General features: G+C 39.0%; 1 protein-coding gene and 1 long non-coding RNA gene across 12 annotated transcripts in view; both read left to right on the top strand.

Annotated features, from left to right (window-relative positions):
* ctnnd2b (catenin (cadherin-associated protein), delta 2b) overlaps positions 1–22,739 on the top strand; it is a 240,754-nt gene that overhangs the window by 160,491 nt on the left and 57,524 nt on the right. For all 11 annotated transcript variants that reach the window (XM_024806087.2, XM_076876378.1, XM_024806086.2 and 8 more), the window contains 2 exons: positions 9,675–9,807; positions 21,360–21,573. In XM_024806087.2, coding sequence (XP_024661855.1) covers positions 9,675–9,807; positions 21,360–21,573 — 347 coding nt within the window. The remainder of the gene's footprint in view (positions 1–9,674; positions 9,808–21,359; positions 21,574–22,739) is intronic.
* LOC143413586 (uncharacterized) lies at positions 16,275–19,186 on the top strand. The gene is made up of 3 exons (XR_013094189.1): positions 16,275–17,038; positions 18,122–18,214; positions 18,351–19,186. It is a non-coding gene; the product is annotated as an uncharacterized LOC143413586 (long non-coding RNA).

Raw genomic sequence — 22,739 nt, forward strand, 5'->3', positions numbered from 1 at the left:
CCTTTTCTATCAGTTTACTCTGCAGGTTTCTACCTGTCGCTCCGTGTCTGCCTGTATTTCTGTTTGTCTTTCGGGGGTTGAGTCATCAGACGAATCTCCATTTCCCCCACTGACAATCCTCAGTAGGAGTGCACACACAAACATACCGACACAAATCACATAGTTCACTCTCTGCTTTCAAATCACTCTATTCCTCAAAAATCCTGACTCACAGGAAATCCTTTCAGCCCGATATGGCAGGGAGCATCATCTGCCTGCAGCCCTCACATCACAGCGCCTCGCCCCGCTTTCTGAATACATAATTCATAGATAGCTTATTTATTTACCGAGTTTAATTGTTGGGTTGCCTGCAGCCTGACATCTCGTATTGTGGTGTAAATGTTTTGGCTGTGGGTGACATGATCACGCACAGAGCCACACACACTCGCACACATACCTACGCAAGTGCTGATGCAAGATAGCTCACCTGGATGGTTAGGAACAAAGAGGGGATTGATGGTTCGACGGTACTTTGTCCCAGTCCAAATGAAATGTTAGGCTCTCGGGAGTCAGGCACATGCGCACAGATGCAGGCGCAGGTCCATTTACACAGATGTATCTACATATGTGCATAAGATGAATTTTCACAATATATACTGTGTATACTACTAGTTTTTAGACAAATCTTTGGATTTGTGGAATCTGCTGGGTCAAATCTGTCCTTGTAGGAAGAGCTCCACACAATCAGGAGTCTTTCTTTTGCTTCTTCATTATTCAATAAAATTTTTGAATTACAGTGCATAGTGCTTTCATTACCTATCTTTATTATTGATATACTTGAGAATCGGTAAAAGCTAAGGCAGAATTCCACATATTTATAAGAGCCTACTTTTAAACTCACGTCACTCAGTTCACTTTTCAGTTCTGGCAGAATTTCGTGTCTTCCACAAAAGCATTCGTCTCCAAATATGTTCTATATTCTTTTCTTAACTCTAACATTAAAACAGTGCAAACATTCCCTGCATGAACACTTTTGCCTGAAGTTCACAGATGGCTCAGTAGTATTTGCTCACCCCGCTGTGATGTTGTCACACAGTGTTTGGGACTGGGAGCACCATATTCTCTTGTGTTCTCTTTTCGGAAGAAACACACACAGAATGAAAGCGAGAGGGAGTAAAAACTTGTACAGCTCTGGGCTAAAGTTAGTGAATGAATGAACCATAATAGTACAGCTTTCTGGGGCAGAAAACCCTCCCACAGGAGACGGGCCTGACTCGAGTTTTTCTGCAACTGTAGGTAGAGTATTTTAGTGTCGGCTTCTTTCGGCGCACTTTTAATGACATCTTATATCATCTTTATGTTGTATGGGACACCCATGCCCCATACAGTACATAGACTATTTATAAAAGGGACATCATCCAGTGGTTTATAAATGCCCATTTTTGAGCCTTGCATAGATGCATTCCTACTAATTAGTGCTAAGCAATCGGAAAAAACAAACAAACTTGAATTTCGTTCATAAAACTGCTGCTCAGAATTCTTGGATTCTGTTGATACAGTGAATCACACAGTAAACCCTTTTATCTGTCAGACATAGTGTTCAGTTTAGAGAGTTGAATCATAACTTAAAACTTTAATACAGTTTAAAAAGATGTTGTATAAAACCCCATGCTACTGTATAGACTGTAAATAAATGATGGAAAGCGGCAGTGTGACATCACTTTGCATTCCACATTTTGAAGCTTTAGCCTTAGGATTTTGGCCAAAAACATGTTTCTTTATTATTATTATTATTGTTGTTGTTGTTGTTGTTGTTGTTGTTGTTGTTGTTGTTGTTGTTGTTATTATTATTATTATTATTATTATTATTATTATTATTATTATTGTTATCCGATTGTTAAGTGATGACGTGACGAATCCTACTTCCGGGCCTAAAGTAGTCTGCGTTTAATATGGCTTTTGTGTTGTTAACATGTTTAATGTTATGTATTTTCTTCTATTTAATCTCAAAAAGCTCCTAAAACAGTCAGTGATCACTGTTGACCTCCCTCGGCTTTTATTACCGCTAATCATTTATTTAAGCTCAGTTTTTAAAACCTTAGGATGTAACTACAGCCCAGCCCATGCAGCAGTATATGAATGACTAACCTCGTATTGTGGATGGATTATCTCAGTTGTTCTCCTGGCTGAAGTTTGGTCCTTTTACAGCATCCTGCCATGCGATTACATTTGTTCCTGACCACCGAGAACACTCACGTTAACTTTTATCGAGTGGAAAAAAAGTTAGCTTGTTTATATTATGCTAACATCATTATATACCAGCTAGCCCAACTTCAGTAACCCTACAAACGTCACTGCTGTTTAGTTTTCTGTCTTCATTTATGCTGGAAGTGATAACAGAGCTGTACATTTTAATTTGTTTCCAAAACCCCGCAGTCAGGACATGCTATATTGTATTTAGATAGAAGCTAGCGAGCTAACTCCCTGCTAACTTCTAACTCCGTTAAATGTCATAAATTCTGTTTTCATGGATGCCTGGATGTTAAACTCAATTGTTACACCTGGTAGAGCAGAACGCTGATCATTTTATTAAAGATGAAAGACTTTAGACAGTTTTTCAACTCTCAGTAATGCCATAGTGATCGTTTGATATATGGACCTGCAGCGGAGTTTAGGTCCAGACACGGCTAGTGACGTCAGACTGAACAACCGGATTATTATTATTATTTGTGCTAGAGTTCCCACATTTGACTAGCAAGGAGGAGTGCTAAATTATCATTATCAGCTAACACTAGCAAGCTTAAGCAAGCATCCAGCAACTTGACATGGATGTCTGCTAATTAGTCCTAAGTTACAGACTAATAAAATACCAAAACTGAAGCACGAACTGGACATATTGTAGCAAATAGCAAATCACAGAATTTGTCAGATAATTGTAATTAAAATGATCCCAAGGGCTCCAACAGCTGAAACACTGAGGATAGCTCCAGTTCAGTTCAGTTGTATTTATATAACTCCAAATCACAACAACAGTCGCTTTAAGGTGCTTTAAGCTAGTTCAGGGACTTGAATTACTGAAAGTGAGTCCTAGCAGATGGCCACCAATTATAGCTCCCTGTTTCAGCACAAGAGTCAGTCAGAGTAACCACACCCTTAACTTTAAGCTTTTGCCATTATCCAGATGAAGGATTTATGAAGATACAAACTATCTATTTAGGCCAAAGCTATATTTAGAAATTTTGAACATGCTTGTTAATGCCGTTAAGTTGGGCTTTCTTTACATGGGAGTCTATGGGAATTGACTGGCTTTTAGATTTAGCCTCAGGTGGTCATTTGAGGAATTACAGCCGTTACAACATTTATTTAGTCCTGGAGGCTGCTGCTTGGTGTCATTGTTATAAAAGGAAATATTAGCTCTTTTTCTGTCATTTATTATTTATTTTTGCTCATTTTGTCTCAGAGGACTGACTCAGCAAGCTTCCAATGAATTGTAGTTCTTTCACAATGGCTTCAGTTTGCACTTAGGGAGATTGTCTTGTAGTCCCATATAGAATAAATGCATGTTTGTGTTTCTATACGTCTCGTGTGTCTCACACTATAGTTTATTATCAGTGGCTCCTTGCATTTTTCTCTTGCAACATAATACTAATAAATAAGTCCAGATCAAGTGTCCCTTACATTGCTTGTGAACTCATACTAAATGATACTAAGAGTCACTTAAGTCTCGTAAAAGTTTTATACTAGAGAAACAAAGATGAATATTTATTGTACAGCTGTTTTTCACTGTATGTGTGCACAACTCCGCAGAGCATCGCGCCTCTAGCCTTGGGTTGAGTTTGATCTGCTGTGATGGATGCACCACTTTTGTCTCTCTGGCCTTATTCTAGACTCTGGTGTGTGCGTGTGTGTGTGTGTGTATTCCTTTCTTTTTATGATGTATTTATGTACATTTCTGGCCAATTCCTGTTATGTCAAAATTTATTCACACAGTTGTGTCTTCTTTCTGTGTGTGTGTGTGTGTGTGTGTGTGTGTGTGTGTGTGTGTGTGTGTGTGTGTGTGTGTGTGTCACATTTTCTGAGCCTGCAGGATTACACCCACTGAACCTTGTCCCCTTGTTTAAGGGATAAGTGTTTATTGTGTCACATTTGTGTGTCTCAGTAGTGGCATGCCTATTCTTGCTACCTGGATTTTAGAAAGGGAGATAATGTAAGATACAAACTTAAAAGAAGACCGTGGATTTAAGAGATCACAGCATGATAAAAAATCTATTTAGAGTTATTGTGGTAGAGTGCCACTTTACCTTCAGGTAATGCTTATTGTTCGTCCACTGATGTGCAAGCAACATCTATGTGTTTTGATGGAGTAATATAAGTGAAATTGTTTCACCGGTGCACATGTTAAGTCCTTCAAACATCTGTGCCGACGGACCTCTTGTGTAGCTTATTATGGTATCCACGGCTCTCGTTGTCACTAAAATGGTTAAAATGTATGAGCTGAGTGGATAACCTTTTTTGCTCTACATCGAGAAAAGCACTGAATGTATTTGGGTGCATGTCAGGAAGTTAGCACCTGGAGGCAATTAAAACACCCAACTCTTGCAGTTACCATCACAAAGTGCACCCAATTCTGGTGTCACAACTGAGTCAGCTCACACAGTGGCAAAGCATGCTCATACTTTTAGATTTAGCTTAGCGGTAATTTTGTTAGGACATTATTATCTCATATTTCAATGAAGGATAATAGCCTATAAATCCTGTTAGATATTACATGAAAAGGATTTTCCTTATAAATCCAGAACTTGCCGGAGGAAGAAGATGTTTTTAAGTTTACAAATAATTCAGTGATAGCTGCTCATACATCCACAGGTGCACCGCGAATAGGAACATCTATATGCTAATTTCTTTTGCCTTAATTTGTTTTGACATTATGACACTGACAGGTGAAGTGAATAACACTGTGATAACAAGGGAACATTTTGTCCTCAAAGTTGAGCAGGAAAAATGGATACATACACACATTCAGTATACAGTCATGGGATATACTTTCAAAACTTGTCTTCTATTTAGACATTCACCACTTTCTATTAATCCGATCGCATCAGAGGATCCCATCAGATTATCTCATGGAAATATATTTTTTTATTGGACTAAATATCGTTTAGAATGAAAAAGATGCCAAATGGGACATTGAGCCATTATTTTAAAGTGTTAAACATGACATCTGACACAACTGCATCATAGATAGTTTTGTTGTATAACAATGTGACAAGGTGTTATCCCCTTTTTAAATTGCACACAGAGAAACAGTGAAGGGCAGAAAATCTGATGATCTTAAAAAACTGAAAAAACATATGAATAACAAGGATGGTTTCATATTTTAGCTGCGTTCCCCTAGTCTTGGGTACGCTGGATTTAACAACACTTGCCCATCCTTGATTATAGCTCCTCCTGAAAGACTCCTCTACCTTCTCTCCTCCAGATTTATTTTAGAAATTGAGACATTTTGTAATGGATTTCCAGGTCACAGACAGGATGACAAAGGAGACGAGGAGGAAAATGAGAAAAGGCCACAGACTAAATACAAACTAGGAAGGAAGGAACAGGTAAAGTCAGACAGGTACTAGCAAGGGGAGGGAAAACAACAGAGTGGAATAAAAACACAGAGCCACATGAAGCACTAAACTTCCAAATCAATCTGGGAGTAACTCAAAGAAGGACCAAGAATACATTCACAAACACGAGTTGGTTACAGAGTGGAGAAACGCAACAGTCACGTGGAAGAGAAACTTCAGCAAAATTTGAAAAAAATCTAAGAATTAACAAAATTCTTTGTTATCGGTGTAATTTAAAACTATAGTTCCTAGATGGATAACCCTTAGACTCGGTCCTCTTGGTTTACTTGGTTTTTGATTAAAGTACACCGATCAGGCATAACATTTTGACCACCCTGACCCATCGAGGCGTGGACAGTAGATGTGTTGTGGTATCTGCACCAAGATGTTAGCAACAGATCCTTTAAGTCTTGTGTATTCTGACACCTTTCTATCAGAATTAGCGTTCAAGTTTTCAGCATTTTGAGCTTCAGCAGCTCGTCTGGTGGATCGGACTACGCGGGTCAGCCTTCGAGCATCAGTAATCCTTGTCCATGCATGACCATGTCGCTGGTTCACCACTGTTCCTTCTTTGGTTTCTGATAGATCACCCCACAAGAGCTGCAGCTTTCGACCCAGTCATCTTGCCTTCACAATTTGGTTCCTTGGGAATGTTCAAAATGTTTACTTGCTTCCTAATATTTCAAACTAACAAGGCTCCAAGATGAAGAGATAATCAGTGTTATTCACTTCACCTGTCAGTGATCATCATATTATGTCTGATCAGTGTAAATATAACATTGTTGTCCTGTAAAACAGAAGTATAGTGCAGCACATTTACAGTAAATGTACTTCTATAGTTAAATCTCAGCTCTCTTATCGTCTCTGTAATCAATTGCAGTTGACTACGATGACCTGGATGACTGAGAACCTTCACAGACAATTGCAGTTATGTTATTGTTTTTTGCCATTTCATCAGTTTACATAACTAATCTGTCTGATGTAAGAAGCGATTTTTACTGATTATTCTAGAAGCTTCATATGTGCAGACGTCCCACCACCTCATAAAAACATAAACATACACACATGACAGGAGCTTCTTATCAGCCAGTTAACCTACTCAAGGTTATGTAATCTTTAATCGTATTTATTGCTACCGTATGTTAGTAACAGCAGGATTCTTCGTGTGGAGGGAAGCCATAAAAGAAACAGAAAGCCATTCACACAATCGATTTAAACAAAAGAGAGAAAACTGTTGGAATTTAAAGAGCGCAGGGAAACAAATAACCTTTGAAATGATTCTCTCTCCATTTTCCCCATTTTTCAAACACTGAGTTTATCCCATTGGGTCATTATGAAACTTCGAGACAAAAGCTTTCTAATCCTGGCTCTTCTGCACTGCCTTTGATGGTTGGGCGTGCATGCAAGTCAATGAGCGTGTATGCGTGTGTGTTCGTTTGCCGGTTTAAAAGAAGAAACAGCAGGTGGACTCTATCAAACACAGCAGAGCATATGGCGAAAGATGATGGTAGAAATTAGTATCCGGGAAGCATCGGCTCCTCCTCCCAAATCCCAAGAATATTAAATCCCGCTGTGGGACTAAAAGTTTGCACCAAACAAAGAGCCGGCACCTGCCTTAGTTGGTCCCAAGAAACCGCTGCTGTCAAGGAACTGCGATGCTTTTGTTGGCCTACATCGATAAACCACGCCTCCCTCTCCACAATCCATCCAGTCCTCTGATTCCCTCGCCGCGGCTTTATTCTTTCACATCACATCTTTCTCACGTTAATCTGTGTTTCTACTTTCGTGCCAGCACCCCCCACATGTATGTGTAGGGTTAGTGAGCTTATTGTGTTTCTGTGTGTGTGTGTGTGTGTGTGTGTGTGTGTGTGTGTGTGTGTGTGTGTGTGTGTGTGTGTGTGTGTGTGTTTGTCTGTGTGTATAAGCACGCCTTTTAGGCAAGAGCACTAGTAGACCTCTGGTTGGACGCTAAAGCCAGGGTAGCTGGGGGAAATTAAAGTAAGGACTTATCACCACAGAAGGAAGAAGCTCTTATAGTGGCTCAGTAGCTGCTCAGTATTCTCATTGCACAATAGAAGCCATAGTGGATTGTACCACAATACACCGAATGGACGCTCTTTGGGAATTTCTGTTTTACATTCTATAAAAAAAACTGGAAAGTTTCGAAGTTCATGTGTTTTTGATTTATGACTTAACTTGCTTCTCTTTGTTATACCCAGAGAAGATGCACAAAATGAAAGGATGAACGTCAGGTTACTTTAGAAGCAAAGGCGGTGCGTTTTGCAACATCTTGCATTTGTTAGGCTGCGGTTTTTGTATCCCTGTGTTTGCTTTATGACATATCTCTAAATGTTTGACTGTGTTCATTAGACCTTAGCAGTGCTTTTGGAGTCCACAGGATAAAATGTATATTGATCTAGCACAATGGGCAGCCAGAAAATGCACCACATTCACTGCAGTGAGTTTGCCAACTCCATTCACTGAGGTGGATTTTATAGACAACTAACAGTGCCCGGCCTTCGCTGTTAGTGAGGGCCTGGATTCTAGAGGAGGGAGAAACCGTAGACATTTCTTTACAGCCAAATTAAAGCATTGAGTTAAAAAAAATGACTTCTTTGTCTGAAAACTACAGCAAGTCACATTAAAAATGTATGCATGCACGCAGCCTGCAAGTCCTTGGGCTTATTTGATAGGGTTATGTTTTCAAAAAAGCAACATAGAACTATTAAATCAAGCTGTATATTTTTTTTCATTTCATATCTTTTTTCTTAAAAGCACTTCTTTCCTTATCGGAGAGGAACAGCCTTTTACCATGTTCTGACTGTTGATGTTATATAGTTTGTGACGCACGTGCTTGGAACGTAATAAACTCAACAACCAGCTGATCCAAGCTGACTTGGCCAGAGCGTGAATGAGTAAAAAAACAACTACACATAAGAAATATTAGAATAGAGCCTGTTGTGATGTTAAAAATATCGGCCAATATATTTAAATATGAGATTTTCAAATCAAGAAATTCCAATATAGGTCTTAAAATCCTCTATTGATCCAGCTCTGATAAGAAAAGAATGAGACCTTCATTTTTAGTTGTGTTTTCTACACAGTACAATTCTAAACATCAATAAAAACGCCAGGAATAATTTTTGTTTTGGTTATCAGCATGCTGATATTAACAGCCATATAACCGTTTTATTTGGTTCTTTTGAGCCAGTTCTGATATTTAGATGAGTGTTTAATCATTAGCTAATGCTAAGCAAGCTTGATTAGCAAGCTGCATCCATAAACCATACAGATTTGTTGGATGGGCTGTGCCTCAAAGGAATAATTATTTATCAGATAATTCCACAAACCTGGAGATGCCTGAAACTGCAGATGGCTTCCACAGTTCTCAGTAGAGGTTTGTTCTTTGGTTTTTTTATCATTTGATTTTTCACGTGTTCCACAAAGGAGGCCTACATGTCTGACTGTGACGCTACAGAATACTCTGTAAGTCATGTGTGGAAAAGTGAAGAATATGTTGACAAAAATAATAGAACACCGTTTACCAGTGCTTTATTTTACCTTTAAACATAGTTTACATTTTACATTCACACACTAATGATCTCATATTTACTAATTTGCATAACCGAGGTAAGCATTTAATTTATGTATGACATTTAGGTTCCTCACTTGTTGTGGTAAAGGTCAAATCATTCAGCCTGTGCTTATGTCCCAAACCTAAATTGGCAGGCCTTTAGTGAACTGTCACTTGGAAACAGTCACCTGGTGACGCGCATCTTTTTTAATATTGTGCTGAATAATTTCACCCTAAATAAACAGTTATTGTAGATCACTGAAACAGAACAGAAATCTCTGTTTATTTAATGTGTCGTTTTTTTCCCCCCCTTTTTTCTTTTGATTTATTCCAACTTATTATGCTTCTCTTTCTGTCTCTCTGTCTTTCTTTCTTCCTTCTCCGGTAAGCATTTTAAATCAGGGTCACAGTAGGGAGGCAGGCTAACAGGTTCAGCTCCGCACACACATCTCTATCTCTGCATTCATCAAAGCATACTATATTTTCTCTCTCTCTGTGTCGCTCTGTAGGGAGTTTGGCTGGAGGGATCCAGAGCTGCCAGAGGTGATCCAGATGTTGCAACATCAGTTCCCATCAGTTCAATCCAATGCTGCTGCTTACCTCCAGCACCTCTGCTTTGGAGACAACAAGATCAAATCTGAGGTATCAATCACTGAGGGAAACCTGCACAGACACAAGATTCTCACACACGGAGAAATTAAATATGTCATATTTAATTGACATAAATTAAATTATTTAATTTAATTGATGTCATAGCGCTACAACATAATGTTGCTTACACACACACATGCATGCTTTAACTCTGTAATTTTAATCAGAACACCCACTGAAATTCTCTCCCAGGGCTTCCTCTGGTGCAGATGAACATTAAGGTAGAGTTTGAGTAACGTTCTGTGGTTTGCTGAACATTTTTTCGTCAGTGCTTTCTGTGCCACAAGTACGATTTCAGAGCTAGGTGCTCTATGACTCTGCGTGTGTGTGTGTGTGTGTGTGTGTGTGTGTGTGTGTGTGTGTGTGTGTGTGTGTGTGTGTGTGTGTGTGCTCGCATTAAAAATGTTTTTCATACTTATGGAACAGACAAATGGTGAAATAATACTGCAACTTCTCCACGGTGCTTTCTGTGTGGATTCACCAATAATGTTCCTGAAGCAGACTGCCTGTGGTCATTCTAGCATTGCAGCGCATCAGTTATCTTGCCAGCGGGCCTTACTTAAATTACACATATTGACATTTTGGAACAAACAGTAGTCTTTATTTACATGGCACCTCCACAAAGTGCTTTTTTCTGAAAACAATCTACAGCAACATAACATTTTAAAAAGAACACAGTAAAGAAAATCAACTATATATTGAAACAATGTATGCAAAAAAAATTAAAATAAGAAGTGACTAATTTTAGATAAAATTGTGAAAACTGGATAATCAATAAAGCAGTTAAAAGCAACCCAGAAATAACAAATGAATGCAGAATGCATCAAAACAAAACAAAACGGCAAAGTAGCAGATAAGTACGCCTGCTTTTCACTAGAGTTTTTTTAAGACAGACCCAAGTCTCTGATTTGTCCTGATTGTCTGTAAATGAGTTGTTCTAAATGCACCCAAGCACCATCATCTTTGATCATGGGTCACCATGAGAGAAAACAAAGTTTTGAGTCTTTAAAGCCAAATATATATCGTTTTTGACTATTCTTACGGTGGCCCTGAAAGATCAAACACACTGCAACCAGCTTGGGAAGTGATGATAATATTAAATCAAAACATACATTATCTGCATCTTTTTCTCCCTCCCAGCACAGAAGAATCTTCTGCTTCTTTTAAGCGTGAATCAATGTGGTCTTTCCCGTGTTTTGCCTTCAGTCACTTCCACGGCTATTCCCTCACGCTGCTGTTTCCCCCAAAAACACTCCTGCTGTGAGAGTTGTTCCAGCTTTTTTTCCTGTTTGCTGGTGTTTTCTTAAGTCGCAGTGTGTTTGACCTCTCAGGGCCACCCTATATTCTTTGTCCGTTACACCAGAAGATTAAAACACTAAACAAAGTAAATGCTAACAATCAAAGCATTCATTCCGAATAGGTCTGATGCTCGGAAACCCAAAGGATCCGTCGCCATTGTTTGCGGATGCTTAGGAGCGACTTGAGGAACATGACAAAGAGTCCAAAGTGGAGCAAGATAATACAGAACACCCCCAGATGGCTGTGTTTGCAGCACAAGGGGGCCCTACCCAGTATTTAGACAGAGGTTTTGCTGTTGTAACAGATTTATGTCTATTGATGCTGTTTTCCACCACAGCTGTTTGCTAATTGATCTAATTAACTGAAAGCCCATCATGCTTTAGGGCTGGTCTGGCTGTCCTCGCATCCCGCACAGTGTTTTTTTGTATTCATTTTTCCTCGGAAGTAAACCTGCATGCAAATAGATGCCTTTGTTGAGTTCACTAATGTAATGTTGGCGCTTGTGAGTTCAACCAAGAGTAAAAAAATAAAGTCTTATGTAATTTGTATGTACTGTACCAGGTGCCATTGCTCTCTAACACAAGAACAAAGATAAAGCAAGCAGGGGGTTAATTTTAGCTGAACTCCTCCTGAAGATGAGAATTACAGCTGCTGTTTTCTTCCTCCTTAGTCCTCTTTTGCTTTTTAATATGAATGAGTTAGCTAGTGTGTTTTCATAGAGGGAGGAGAGGAGCTATGTAGTACCAGAGACCAATGTGCAGATCATAATCATGCCACATAATAAATAACTTTATATGATAAATGTTTTATGAAGCTTAAGCACAAAAATCTACACATTGAAAAATCTGGTTAATTTGTTAACTTATTTAGTCCCTAATTGGAATTGATGAAGAAGGCTTTCTCTCAGTGTTCTTCATTCAGGATAAAGAACACCTGATTAGCATCACACATTGTGAGAAATCAGATGCTGAGCTGGAAGGCGGTGAATCTGCCCAGTTTCTTCATAGGAATCTTTTATGCTTTTCTCGGCATTATCTAGTTCTCTTTGTTGCGGCAAGTAATGAAGAGAACTGCAGTATGAAGTATGTGTCTGCACTGCAATATGTGAAGGTGTTGCTGAGTGTAATGCATTACATCAAGAAATGAAGATTGAAGACATGCCTTTGTTCACAATAAACTCTGCCCCAGTCGTGCGCACCTGCAGGAGCTCCGCCACACTGCTCATCAGATGGCATTAACTCCTCATTACGAGCACTTAACCCAGTTTTGCTTATAACTGCGTGCCTACACTTGCTCCTCCTGTCCTTTGGAGCCATCACTGCTCAGTGTCTTGCAGAAAACAGTTTCATCTGTCTCCTCAATGTCAACTCAGTTCAGCTCTGTTCACTTTATTAATCCCCATGGAGGAAATGGATTCGAGGGCAAACAAAGTTCTTCAAACAGCAATGAGCCAACAGGCATTAAAAAATAGAGTGAGGGAGAGACGAGGTTGTGTAAGATGACTGATGAAGTATGGTAGTATGTAGCGCAGGACTGCCAAAACTACAACCCAGGGGCCAAGCTGTTTTTGTCCTTGAGAAAGATGCCTGACTGGTGAAATAATAGACAGAGAGATCTCAGCCCGTTCCCATTCTCAAGGTGTCAAATACTGCTGTTATTCCAGAGCTGTTGGCATTCCCAAAATTACGCATAAGATGTGTTTTGTGTTTGTGCGTGAAACGAGTCTAGACAGTACTAAGTTTGATCTGTCACTTGATTGTAACACTTCTGGGAGACCCCTTGAAATAAAAGCCCTTTAAGCGTCATTTTTCAACTTGCAGAATTATTGTAGCACTCTGTCCTTTAATCACAGGGTGGTTTGGATGTTTTTTTTGTTTTTTTCCTAAACCTTACCAAAACATTATAGTGTCTAAACGTAACCAAGTACTTCAGTGCATTCAGTCATGTGAAAAGGAAAGTTTTCACAGGACTTTCTGAACCCCATGATTCAATACCCTGCAGGACCATGTTTAGCAGTCATTTTCTGCATGACTTTCTCAGTCTCTCACATTATTGCAGAGTAATTGCGTCCCATTCTTCTGTACGAGATCGTTTCAGTTCCTTACGATTTATGAACATCTGTTTATGCACAGCTCTCTTAAGGTCCCAGCAGTTCAATCAAGTTGAGGTCCAGGCTTTTTCCACACTGAGATTCTTTTGTCCTGATGCATGATCCCATCACGAGTTGTAGAATGTGGATCCAAACACTCAGACTCAGAATGCAGGAAGGAATTAACAAAAAGAGAACCATTTATTAAGGCTGTTGGCAGATAATCCACAAAAAAGGGATGAAACAAAAAGTCCAAAAAGGAACTGAAAACTATAAAGTATTGGAAACAAAGACAGCTGAACTAAATCACAGAGCAAAAGCAAAGCACAGCTATCAAAATAAAGCAGGAAGTGAGATAACTAAACAGGGAAAACACACACGTGAATGAGGTCGACACAAGAGGATGGGAACCCTGATGAAGGAAATAGACTCTAAAGCATCTATGAATTAGACTAAATACACTGAAAATACATGAATCAAACCATGAGTCGAATAGATTATTTAAATAAACAAAACCTGAAAGCCCAAAAACCACAAATACCATGTCAAATGACCCAGAACCTTGACAGACCCAGTTTAGCTGTCAGAGTTGGCCTACATTTGACTCTGGAGTACTTTGGTATACAGAGTAGTTCATAGTTGCCTCAGTGACTGGTACGTGCCCAGGTCCTGCAGCTGCAAATCAATCCCAAATCATCACCCCTCCACCACCGTGTTTGATAGTTGGGATGAGGTATTTGTGCTGATATTCTGTGTTTGTGTGTTTGTTTTTAGACAAATGTGGCGCTTTGCATTATGACCAAACATCTCATCTTTGGTCTTGTCTCAAAGGGTCCTTGAAAGTAGAGTAATACATACTAATACGTATGTTTACTTCAATTCCACAACTGTTCTGTTTTGTTGCTAACAATAAAACTCTCCGGCATGATGGCGCCTGTGTTTGGCTTTGCCGCTGTCGGGTGTAGCTGTTTTCGCTCTATTGTTGTGTTTTTTCTCTCTACTCTGCTGTTTTTTAACTGTTTTAATGATGTTCTGGCTGCCTTGGTCTACGACCGTCTGACGCTATTATCCATCCGTTCGTCAATGACGGCCAAAGATGTTTTTTCCTCTTCCTTTTGTGGGACTTTCCATTCTCCACTCTTTTTCCCGCATTCCTCTGGTACCTTCCACCCTCTGCCTGTGACTGAATCTTCGGCCAACGCTTTCAGCGTTCCCCGTAGACTACGGAGAAGAAGAGGAAAGAGATCAAGCATCCAGGTGAAGCTTAGGCTCCTTTGGTGGCGGGGGCTGATTAGAAAGCGATGTCGGGCGTTTTCTGTTGCCTACGCACATGACAGCTATATGGAGAGGCCTGGCTCTCGTGTTATCTCAGAAGGGTTCATCCAGACTCTTCTGCTGACTGGTTTTTTATCCCCTCGGTGAGTGGAATATATGAACATGAAGGCTCTGATCTCGGGAATTTACGCCCTTTAGCTCGAGAAACTCGAGCTTCTACCAACAACAATGTTTTCACCCCGCTGTCTATGGCGCTCTTTAATGCCCGATCTTTGGCGAATAAATCGTTTGTGCTTAACGATTTCATTGTTTCTAAAAATCTGGACTTCCTGTTTTTGACTGAGACCTGGCAACGGGGTTCGGATTATTCGTCTACTATTGAAATGTGCCCAAACGGCTTCTCTGTCATTAGCCAGCCTCGAGGATCTGGTCGTGGAGGAGGCCTCGCGGTGGCATTTCAGAGCCGTTTAGACTGCCGTGCAGTGAAAGTTGGACACTTTCTGTCTTTTGAGCTGCAGCTCATCAAAATCGGAAAGAAGGATCCTTTTCACTGTGCACTGGTTTATCGCCCTCCTGGCCCAAACAGCTCGTTCTTAGCTGAGTTTAGTGATTTTCTGTCCTCTACTATGAGGTTGTCTAAATTGCTTCTTGTGGGAGATTTTAATATACATGTCGATGATGAGTCCGACCCCTTTGCTAGGGGTTTTACCAGCATTATGGACTCTTTTCATTTTATCCAACATGTATCTGGCCCCACACACAACAAAGGCCATACATTGGACCTTGTCTTTTCTTTGGGTCTGAATATTGATTTTATTTGTTCTAAGGACATTTTTATTTCTGACCATTATTGTGTCTTTTTTAATATGTCTTTTTGCAAGCCTATGTCTCCTGTTCATCGGACAGTCATTTCCCGTACTATAAACCCCTCCACAGCACAGAAGTTCTCTGATGCTTTTAAATGAACATTATCCCCACAAAACGATGTTGATTTTTCTATAGATCTATTCAATTATCATTGTCTTTCGATCTTAGATGAAATCTGTCCGATTAAAATGAGACCTGTGCTTGTTTCTAAGTCTGTACCCTGGTTAAATGACAACATTCGTCTTATAAAACGAAATTGTCGTAAAGCCGAGCGGTTATGGAGGAAAACGCACTTAAATGTTCATCTCCTCTATTTAAAGGATCTTTTAGCCTCCTTTAACAGTGCTATTAGAGTTGCGAGGGCTGCTTACTTTTCTCAGTTGGTTACAAAGAGCAGAGGTAATCCTAAAGTTTTATTTGATACTATTACTAATATTATTACTCCTGCTTCACCTGCCGCCATTATCTCCTCTGTTGAAGATTGTGAAACTTTTCTTGATTTCTTTTTAGAAAAAATCAGTAACATAAGGAAAAACTTGTCCTTTTCAGCATCTGCGCTGTCTGCTCCCACGCCAGCTCGGCCTGTCGTTTTAGAAGGTTTTTCACCTGTTTCACTACCAGAGTTGGAAAAAATAGTCAGTGCAACAAAATTATCCACTTGCTCTCTTGATGTGTTACCTGCATCATTATTTAAAAATGTTTTTTACTCTACTGGTCCTTGCATTCTTACTATAATTAACACCTCCTTGGCTTCGGGCATAGTCCCTGCCTATTTTAAAACTGCTGTTATTCATCCTTTGTTAAAAAAGCCTATGCTGGACCCATCTCTCCCTAGCAATTATAGACCAATTTCAAAAATTCCGGTAATCGCTAAGATTTTAGAGAAGATCGTGGTTAAGCAGCTTACAGCAGTCTTAGATAATTATAGTATTTTCGACAAATTTCAATCGGGCTTTCGTAAAGTCCATTCCACCGAAACAGCCCTTCTTAGAGTTTCTAATGATATTCTGTTACAAAGTGATGCAGGAAATTGTTCTGTTCTCTTAATGTTGGATCTTACGGCGGCTTTTGATACTGTTGACCATTTTATCTTACTTAACAGGTTGAAATACTGGGTCGTGTCTCTGGGACTGCATTGAAATGGTTCTCCTCGTATCTCTTTGACCGATTTTCCTCTGTGGCAGTTTCTAAGTATAGATCATCTTCTGCGTCTCTGTCTTTTGGTGTGCCACAAGGCTCTGTGCTGGGGCCATTACTGTTTTTAGTCTATTTACTCCCTCTCCAGCACATTCTGAGCCCTTTTGAGGATATTTGTTACCATTGTTATGCGGACGATATCCAACTCTACACTCTAAGAAATGATACATTGATGTTGCTAGCATTATGTAAACGTTTTATGTTAAAATTAATGTCACCAATTGATTTTTAACTCTAAACACAAGGATATTGTTTTGATTTTAATTAATAACACAATATTTCAATACAACAAAATGCAGTACATTAAATCCAACGTAAAAAGGTCATTTAAAATGAACAGCACTTTAATTTGAAGAGGATTGTCCTAACAGGCTCTCCGTACTTCTCAGTTTGCACATGTGCAGTGTGGAAGTTTGAACAACCGCCATTTTCAACCGAAACTTGCATCATGCTCAGAAGCCTGGATAAAATCCATTGCCATTTGAGGATTATTTGGTAAGTACAACCATTTAAGGATGACAAATTTGGTTAATGTGTACTAAATGATAAACATCCGACATTTTCGGGAGTACTTCTGTATGTTTTATTTTAAAACAAATGATGTCTGGTAATTTTTTTTTAGCATTTTAGCTTGTATGCCTCTCACAGGTGTTAGTAGTCAGGCATTTAACAAATATTATCGGGCCCACTTCGGTGTAATTTCCCAAAATGTTTTACGATTCATGTTAAGCTGCAACTTGCCTACTAAGAACTGCAGATTTAAAATTACTCCCAACATCTACCGCGCATGCTCCCTGGTGTCAGTAATGAGCACCAGGAGCGCCAGCGATCCTATCCGTTTGAAGAATGAAATATATGTATAGTGTATTTTAGAAACATGCATCAAATAAGTTGCTACATTGTTTGAAGGAATTCTACCCGTGTTGATATCTGGTTTAGTGTTAATATCAGTGATTAAAGTGTAAGACATGCATTTATCTTGTGTCATTAAAATGCAGCATTATGTGTAATACAGCTATATGTAATGCATTTAACTCCTTGTATCAGTTCCATTGATTATCAAAGTGACAATTTGTGTGTTCCCCCCTTCATTTTACGTTGGTCAGCTAGTTCTGTCTGTCAGTAGATGCAACAAAAGTGGCTCAGATGTGATTGTGGTTACTGTTATCTTTTATTGTAACTCTTGTTATCGTAATAAATACCAGAAAATATTATGATAGGATTTTGAATCCATATGGCTGAGTTCTAATCTTCTATTTCTTTTTAACATTTTTAGGGGTACAATTAATAATTATATTGTTGAACAGTCTAGAATTGATTAAAGCAAAAGTGAAAGCTTTCATGTATTGTCAAAATTGAAAAGCTTCTAGTTTTGTGTTCATATATTTGTTGATCTGACTCAGAAGAGTCAGTGCCTAACCAATCATTAACCTCACTGAATGTCACTAATATGAGTTGTCAAACATTGTTTAATTACTCATCGCTAATCACTCATCTGTTAATATTTTTGACTTTGGTTTGGGAAGAGGTGGAAAAGAACCAAAATCTTGTCTCACATTGAGTTCTTATCTCCACCAGAATATCAGCATTGATGTTCGACGGGAATGCGTTCTAAAAACTATCTGTGTCTACTTAAATAAAAAGCCAGATGACCTGTTCAAGGAATTCTTGGTAAGTTAGAAAAGGGGAAAGATCAGTTTGTTTGTTTGTTTGTTTTTTAATTTGGGATAGTAAATTGAATGTGGGCTCATTTATTCATATGTATCTATATGCAATTAGCTTTTCCCCCCCTTGTTTTCATTTTAAGGATGTGGATCTTTGTGCAAGAAGAGAAACGGAGCAGCTGACTTTAGGAGTCTGTGTTGTCAGACATGAAGGAGCAGACTCTGCAGATACACCTGAGGACATTGGTTTCATCATAGAAGGATACACTGTGCTGAAAGCTCTTAGTGATGTGGCAAAGGGGTGTGCCCTCCTGCTTGGACTAATCTACAGTCTAAATCTGAGCTACCCAAAGCACCTGAAATACACATTTGATTTTCTTCAGAAGGTGCTGATGGAGTTGGATGGGAACAACCTATCCATGAAGGTGCAAGTTCTGAAAAACAAACTGCTTGAGTGAAACAGCCTGCACTGAACTATAGAGGACACTGAACTGGTTACAAGATTCTCAAACCCATCTCCTTGCACTTTATAAACTGTTCAGTTTGAATTCCGCAAGAACTTCTGCAAGGCCTCATACTTTTTGTTCATGTTGAACTTTTACCACCCTCCAGCTACATTGAACAAGACTGCTCCTAAGTTTGGACTTCATTTTAAGTTTTGAAAAAAAAAAAGGTTTTTTAAATATGGACAAAAATGCCACTAAAGTCATTTCTACTTGTTGTTTATAGGACTGTATTGTGAGTTTTCCATTGTACCCGAAGCAAGTTTAAATTAAGTCATGTTAATGTTAAAAATGTTGGAATCACAACACTTTCCAGTTTTAATAACTTGATTTTAACATTCTGTATTATGTCTTCCTGAACTTAATATGCACTTGCATATATGTGAAGATATTTTTGTTTAGGAAAAAGGCATTGATCTAGAATTTTGAACAGCTCAAAGTTTGCTTCAGCACATTTTACACAAAGTGTTATTAAAGTTGGGTTAACTGAATAAAATTGTTTGATTTATTCAATTTACTTTAAATAGCGTAAGTAATTTAATCCTATAGTTTCAGTAGAGCTCGTTTAGGGTTAGTCAATTTATCAGATGTACTTAAAATTTGTTGTTCAAATTAAATGTGTCATACATTTTAGATTTCACTAACCCAGTTGTGTGGAACCGGTTGACATAACTGGGTGGAGTAAATGCAACATCTTATTTTATAGAGTAAGTAGGGCTTGTTTTGGTTGAGTAGATTTTATTTAGTGTTGTCAATTTAACTCAACATGTTAGTTAGATCAACATTATGATATTTAGTTAATACAACACCATTCTTGTGATTTGCATTTAATTAGCCAAAGCTTGACAGATGTACTTAAAATTTGTTGTTCAAATTAAGTGTATCATACATTTTATATTTCACTAACCCAGTTATGTGGAACCGGTTGACATAACTGGGTGGAGTAAATGCAACATTTTATTTCTTAGAGTGTATATATCTTTTAAGCCGGAGGAGGTTTCTAAGCTGCGGCTTTTAAATGTGTGCTTGGAAACCATTAAAGGCTGGATGGCTGAAAACTTCCTCCAACTAAATGATAACAAAACCAAAGTCCTCTTATGTGCCCCAGATAGACATAGACCCAGTATAATAAATGCTCTTGGTCCTCTTTCAGCGTTTGTAAAACCATCTGTCAGGAACTTAGGGATTATCCTTGATCCTGCTCTTACGTTAGATAGTCATGTTAAATCTCTTGTTCGGTCCTGCTTTTATCATTTAAGAAATATCTCTAAATTGAGCTCCATAATTTCCTATACCGAACTCGAGATTGTTATTCATGCTTTTATTTCATCACGATTGGACTATTGCAATTCCCTGTTTACTTGTTTAAACAAAGGTTCCTTGGAGCGTCTGCAGATCGTTCAGAATGCTGCAGCAAGACTTCTGACGAAAGTTTCTAAATATTCACATATAACACCGTTGCTTAAGCAGTTACATTGGCTTCCTGTCGAATCTAGAGTCCATTTTAAGATTTTGGTTTTAACTTTTAAGGCTCTTCGACAACAAGCACCACCATATATTATTGAACTTTTGCAGCCCTATGCCCCTAGTAGGTCTCTGAGGTCGAGTAGTCAGGGCCTACTTGTCATTCAGTATACGAGACTGAAAACTAGGGGTGATAGAGCTTTTGCTACTGTGGCCGCTCGACTTTGGAACTCATTGGATTCATTGATTACTTTTAAAAAACAGCTAAAAACTTATCTTTTTAAAATTGCTTTTTGTTAACTTTGTTTGTTTTTTGTCTTTTAATCTGTTATATCTGTAAAGCACTTTGTGATGTCTATCTAGAAATGTGCTATATAAATAAAATTTTACTTATTTTACTTACTTACTTATAACCACGTACTCTTACCAAATACTCTTAGCGCCGTTCATTTTAAGTTTTTGTTGTTTGAATGTTTGCACAGCATGACTGTAAAACGAAACAAAATTGAATAACTTAAAAAAAACAAGTTACACGTCACCCTTGGTAAGAAAGATCTCCATATTTTTGTTCCCTCTATCTAAAAGAAAAAGAGGTAAATCTACAATCACTTTGCTGCTGGTTGTATTATTTGGGGTTATGTGTTGGTTTATTAAAATGCACTTGTAATTGCAGTTTTTTTGACACAATATTAAGTTCTTTATATTATCCTAACCACCCCAGGTTACAGGGAATATTTAGTGACTGATTTTGTAAACAGCCAGTATCGGCTCTGGCATTTTCAAACACATCTGTGCAATAAGGCTTAATGCTGCAGTACAAAAGTCATGTTAGACAAGCACACCTACCATATCTCTGCACAATCTCTTCCACTGCTTTTGTTTTTATGGAGAGGAGCCAGTCTGCCCTACATTTTCTCTTTGTCTAGACAGAGGAAAGCAGGGAGGGCTGATAGGACAGAAAGTGCAGTGGCTGGCATTTCAATAAATCTCGTATCAGTGAGAGGAGCACCAGCATAGCCTGTTTGTTTATTTTAGTACTAACAAGGTAAAAAGTACAATTCACCTGTTAACATTTTGTGAGGAGATTGGGGTAAACGATGCTCCAATGTCTTTCAGGCTAAATAAAAACACCCCTCGTTTTATTATAATCCACACCTTATATCTGTCCCTCCTCTCTGGTCTCAGATTCGGCGGCAGGGTGGAATCCAGCTGCTGGTGGACTTGTTGGACCACAGGATGACTGACGTGCACCGCAGCGCCTGCGGAGCCCTGAGGAACCTGGTGTATGGCAAAGCCAACGACGACAACAAGATCGCCCTGAAGAACTGCGGAGGCATACCCGCTCTAGTGCGACTGCTCCGGAAGACCACAGATGTGGAGATCCGAGAGCTCCTCACAGGTAACACACGTGCACATACGCTATCTAAACAAAAGTTTTGGACCACGCCTCTTTATCTTTGAATCCTGGTGTTTTCAGTCTCATTGTCACATTGTATAAAATCAAGCACCTAGCCATGCAGCCTGCCTTTTAAAACATTTATGAATGAATGGGTCATTAAAGTGGTCGCTCCATACAGGTCAATTTGGGAATTCTCTTCCCTCCTAGATCTTCCATACCATAGCAACTTAGATACCAAGCCAGACAATAGTTACAAATTACAGAGCGAGATCGCTCCAAAACCTCTTTTAGATTAAAAACTGGCTGCTTCATTACATGTGCTACAATGGCTGAGCAGTTCTTGTTGGTGTAATCTATAAGTGGCCCAGTACTTGTCCGTATAGTGTATTTTGAAGTTGCCATCATTAGTGAATACTCACCATATTTCCTGGGAACTAACCAGATGTGTATCCTTCTCCTGGACAAATGAGGCTTATTTTTGTAGAACATTATGTGAACCTCAACTAGCACTAGGCTTGTTGGACATTTCAGCCTGAGGAAAGGGCTTGAAATTGAATCAACAGAGTCATGGGCAGCTAAGGCTCACTGATTCACATGTTGAGCGAAGGCTGGCCTGTGTGGTCCGATCCAACAGATGAGCTACTTAAGCTCAAATTACTGAAAGAGGGAATGCTGGTTCTCATAGAAAGGTGTCAGAATACACAGTGCATCATTGCATAGCTGCAGAGAAGTCAGGGTGCCCATACAGGACATAAAGGTCCTGTTGCTAATATACCAAATACTATAAAACTGTAATTCAAGAAAAAGTCTTAGATTTTCTACCTGTGGGTACTCCTTCGTACTATAGTCCCTATATAGTCCTCACACACGTTATTTTCCTTCACATGGACAATACAGATATGACTATATTTACAGAGAGCAGTCCAAGACACAAAACATGCCGCACTATGCATGTTTCCATTTACACTTCAGCACAAATACAGAGGCACACACACACTCACACAGAGGAGACAACTGTTTACTGCCTGCCTACTTCCCCATACTCATCAAGTGCTGTTGACTTGTCAAACTGAATTTCTGTGCAAAGGTCTGTACTGCACTTGTATCCACAGCATGATTGTATCCTCTGTGAGTAAACACAAATATCTCCATAGAAATTGTGTTCA

The sequence above is a fragment of the Maylandia zebra genome, linkage group LG18 (assembly GCF_041146795.1).
Source record: "Maylandia zebra isolate NMK-2024a linkage group LG18, Mzebra_GT3a, whole genome shotgun sequence".
NCBI classification, from domain to species: Eukaryota; Metazoa; Chordata; class Actinopteri; order Cichliformes; family Cichlidae; genus Maylandia; species Maylandia zebra.